The sequence below is a fragment of the Trachymyrmex septentrionalis genome, unplaced genomic scaffold, assembly GCF_001594115.1.
Source record: "Trachymyrmex septentrionalis isolate Tsep2-gDNA-1 unplaced genomic scaffold, Tsep1.0 scaffold52, whole genome shotgun sequence".
In the NCBI taxonomy this organism is placed as follows: Eukaryota; Metazoa; Arthropoda; class Insecta; order Hymenoptera; family Formicidae; genus Trachymyrmex; species Trachymyrmex septentrionalis.
Window position 1 is genome coordinate 1,530,123 of NW_017305694.1, and position 4,452 is coordinate 1,534,574.

General features: G+C 30.5%; 2 protein-coding genes across 3 annotated transcripts in view; one reads left to right on the plus strand and one right to left on the minus strand.

The window, feature by feature from the left end:
- The window catches only part of LOC108751829 (glucose-6-phosphate 1-dehydrogenase), a 14,725-nt gene that overhangs the window by 387 nt on the left and 9,886 nt on the right, over positions 1–4,452 (plus strand). Inside the window, exons 2-6 of one of the 2 annotated variants that reach the window (XM_018492259.1) lie at positions 38–224; positions 298–426; positions 530–715; positions 811–1,078; positions 1,141–1,330. In XM_018492259.1, coding sequence (XP_018347761.1) covers positions 38–224; positions 298–426; positions 530–715; positions 811–1,078; positions 1,141–1,330 — 960 coding nt within the window. Of the gene's footprint in view, positions 1–37; positions 225–297; positions 427–529; positions 716–810; positions 1,079–1,140; positions 1,331–3,162; positions 3,503–4,452 lie in introns of those variants that run through there. The other variant, XM_018492257.1, reaches the window with a different exon arrangement.
- On the minus strand, positions 1,623–3,014 carry LOC108751830 (coiled-coil-helix-coiled-coil-helix domain-containing protein 1). Its single transcript, XM_018492260.1, has 3 exons — positions 2,797–3,014; positions 2,440–2,570; positions 1,623–1,927 (listed from the first exon to the last, which is right to left on the minus strand). Exons 2-3 carry the CDS (start codon positions 2,564–2,566, stop codon positions 1,695–1,697), a joined length of 360 nt encoding a protein of 119 aa, XP_018347762.1. The 5' UTR covers positions 2,567–2,570; positions 2,797–3,014; the 3' UTR covers positions 1,623–1,694.

Consider the following 4,452-nt stretch of genomic DNA (forward strand, 5'->3'; position numbering starts at 1 on the left):
GTTAACAGAGAATACATAAAAAACATATTATTTTCAGCAAAATCATCATTACCACAACATGGAAAATGTTGGCATGCTGCGCTCCGAACATTGGAGAGCAATTGTGATAAATTGAATGATCACGAACATTCGCTTCTTGCCCTTCAACTAACAAATTGCTTCTTAGAGGATTCTGGTCATGTATCCTACAATTGCCATTTCAGTGAAGCAGAAGACGAGCGTCGGTAAAACGAGTATTTTTTGTTACTTATATTTTATGCCTAATTTTGTAATAACTCGCTATTATTTATTTCACAGGAAATGCATTGGCGACATGACAGACCGAGCCTTTAGTGTTTACAATGAATTCTACACTCACGCAACTCATATCTGTTTCTTTTTGAATCATGAAGTTTGGCAAACTGAAGTTGAAAATACCATAAAGTTGTAAGTGCATATATAATACTCTAATATTTTTGCATATATAAAATATAAAAAACTCACATATTTCTACATATTTAAATTATATTTAATCATTCTATATATTTAGATTGTTTCAAATATCTTCCCGAATGAAGGATCAATTGTTAGAAGCATCGGAAATGCAAGGTATAATTTTGAACAGTCAAAAGGAGGGTTTACGTATTCAAAACAAACTTTTAGATCATGGCAAGGAACTCGGAACTGTACTAAAGACTTCGTCTGATACAGTCAGCAATATGGTGTCGGATTTCAAGTGAGTTTGTAAAGATGATTTTTGTAACGTTTAAAAATTTAGTCAAATGTAAATTACTATAAACTGTTGATTTGAAATTCTTTATTAAATTTCAGAGAATCGGCTAAAGATCAGAAGGAGCTACTTTATGAGATCTTCTCATATATACGTACTTTCCAAAGCTGGATTATTGGAGAAGTGTCTTGGTTTCAATCTATTATATTTTATACTGTCAGCTGCATTCTCTGTGCGTTATTCAGTTCTTCTAGAAGAACGGTTGATGCAAGAGTGGCGCTCTTTAGTATCCTAAGTTTGAATATAGTGATTGAAAGAATACTTGTTCAATATTATGATAAGATTATTCTTCAATCTCCAGATGATAAGGTAATATTATAATAAAGTTAAAACAATTGTTTCTCATAATACTATTCCATTTTCTCTTATAGGCGCACCTGCTAAGTACAACATGGTTGTGCAGAAAAATTGCCTTAATATTTTGTGCTATAACATTATTCTGTACATATTACTATTATAAAGATGGACAATTAGAGAATTATAAGGCTTTACAAAGAATCGAGCAACAGTTGAATATCATACAGAAAATTCCAATTATTTCCAACATTGACCAACCAATTCGTATGTATTTTATGTATAATTTTATATGGATGCATGGATCAAACTTTTGTATAATAAATTGTATCAAATTTAGGTTACTCGAAACGGCTTGCGCTAAAACGTTCGCATACAGTTTCTGATAAACAGGATATCGCTGATGTTAAAAATGGAAAATAATTATTTTAAATTTAAAAAAATCGTCATATATATATGTACATATTTTAATAAGATAATTGTATAAATGGAAATAAAGATATCTATAGAGAGCTTCATAAATATTTACAGAAACGTTTTTATATATTTAAGTGTCAAGTATAATAATCTAAATGGTTTTACAATGTATTATATGTTAATGCATTGAAGTAGCATTACAGAAAGAAAAACACTATACTGTAGGATATCTTCGTAGAAGATGTGTAATCTGCTTATGAGTCAAGTTCTTACTGTTAGGTACAGGCATAATTTGATCGTTTAAAGAATGTATACGTTCCATAGTACTTGAGTAAACTTGATAGCATTGGTTTAATGCTTTTAATTCTGGGCTACATCTTTTGTCTTCAAACTCATTTTCTTCGAGACATGTTAAAAGCAAGGACATTTCTAATAAACATCCCTTTTCTGAAAATAGAAATATATTCAAATTATTAATTTTATAAAATTATATACATACGTATATATAAGAAATACAATTTTCTTGAACATTAATTTATTTTGTCAATTGTAATAAATATTGATACGTTCTGTGCAGAATGAAATTTACGGTCTATAAAATTAATTTTAAGGAATCAAAATAAATATATTAAAAAGAATGAACATAGTAAGGTTTACTTTCACAATATTATTACTTAAAAATTACAGGTTATCAAGTAATTTGTGAATGAAAGTAATTTCACTGATAAATTTCTTGGTAATCTTTAACTATGTACTATGAAGACAGACTTAAATATATTTTAATAAGAATAATTCACAGTTGTAGATGGAACAAAATTAATTTATATTCTCTAAATTATTTTATATTCTTGACAGAGATTTATAAATAAGTGGAGCAAATAGAGATCCATCCTCTATTCCAAAGGAATATAATTAAATGGGACCAATAAACTCCATCAGTTCCGGAAAGTTAAATATACCTTTTAATCTCTGATTCTTTCCGCTCACAGAACTCTTCAACTTTAACGGCAAAATCTCCTTAAAAGTCACCTTATTTTCATTCTGTGGCTGTCTCGCATTACGAAATAATATCGATGTTAATCTCATCTCTCTGTAATATAATATAAATATTTATCATATGATATACTACAAACATAAATATACAGTAAAATAATATAGAATTATATAAATTTCTTTAAGAAAGTGAGGTTAAGTTTTTCATTAGATCTATATTAGTATTTGAACGTATGATTTTTTTAAATATCGACATATAAACACAGTTAATATACAGTCAAAATACAATTCTAATAATCGTTAACAACTTTTGCTAGACGTACATTAATTTTTCTTGCAAAAACGTTTGCCAAAGTTAGCCGTAACAGCAATCACGTTCGACTTTCAGAAAATGCAGCCTTAAGCGACCAGATGGCGACAGCGTTTACTTTCAATTTCAATTGTGTTCCCTCGTGTTCTACTTGATCGTGTTTTCTTTTCGCATTCGCAATTTAAAACGGTAAAGTGCCGTAGAATACGCCACATGAAATTATTGCTATATCAGAATATATAAACGCGAAGTCCAATTTCTTAAGATCAAAACAAATAAAAAATCAATTAGGTAAAGGTATCAATAAGTAAAATGCATGAAAATTACGTAAAAAATAGATTCTGTATACTTAAAAGAGGAAGTTCGTGTTTCTCTGTCTCTTTTCCTCTCGTGCTAAAAGTAATCAAAATTGTTTAATAATCGCGCTCCGTTTTTCGCGCTGAAGATGAAAAAATTGCGAGACTAGTTTCTGGGGGACGACGGGAGATTGTGGGAATACTGGAAATGGAGAGGAACAAGAAAATAAGAAATCGTACGATGCTTAACCTCAAACTGCCTCAAAGCGCGTGACTGTATCGTTTTGGTGGCAAGGCCACACGTATTGTTGCGGAACGGACTCGCATATTCGGCTGTGCCCAAAGGAAACCGGTGAAGGGGGAATTTCGTCGAGCAGCGTAGCGTCAAGGTTCAAGGATCGAGAATGGCGGAGCACCAGAGAAGTGAGTCTATTAGACCGAAAATGACGGATGCTTTTTGTGCACGCGGTGCATCTTAAGATATTTCGCGAAGATATAATGGCGCGTTCTCAAGAATAGCGCAAAAAGGCTCACCAAGGTTCACCGATAAAATTAAATTGCAAAAGAAGACAAGAGAGGGACAGACCGTGTTTTCGAGATTACGCGCCCGACGTGGCGACGTCGTTATGAGAAAACTCGTCGATAATGCATCATACGATGTAATTTTTTTTCGTCACGCGATCGCGAGCGATTGCCGCGTCGTGATAAATTCTTCGCACGCGATAATGACCGAATGACGAATATCGTATGTCTTATCGTGAAATATATAATGTGTGCCGTACAGTTTTGATAAATTTTTACGCGATTTAATCCGCAGATGAAATTTCAGATGTTTTAATTCAGATCTTTGGATCTTTTTGAAGGTTGCATGACATAGCGTGATTTTATCGACACACGTACATATCATTTCTTGAGATAATCGACGCAAAATATTTTCTGTTAATTTAAAGTATATATTTTGAAATAATATTTATATTTTTGAAATTTAAAAAAATGGAATTTTAAATGATTGTTATACATAATAAAAATATTATATAATTAATTTATGTTTATTTATTTATATTTTTTAATTATTTTAAAAAAAATTTTTATATACATATACACGCATAAATTTAAAATTTAAAATTTATATGAATATAATAAAATATATATGAATGTATACCTATACAGTACAGAAAAATTGCAAATTGATCGCATATATATCTCATTGCAATATTGTAATATTGCAAATATTGTAGATTTCGCAATGATTTGCAACATTATTGCAATGTCATAGCATCTTAAATGTCCGTCTTCAACAAGATTGTGCTGTAATATCGTAACAATTGCAGCGCAATGTATTTGCAACTATTATTAAAAATAGTTCTTTTATT

Coding starts and splice junctions, on each gene's coding strand:
- LOC108751830 (XM_018492260.1), bottom strand. CDS start 2,566: ATGAGATTAACATCGATATTATTTCGTAATGCGAGACAGCCACAGAAT. Junction 1,928..2,439: donor AAAGAATCAGAGATTAAAAG/GTATATTTAACT, acceptor TTCTATTTTCAG/AAAAGGGATGTTTATTAGAA.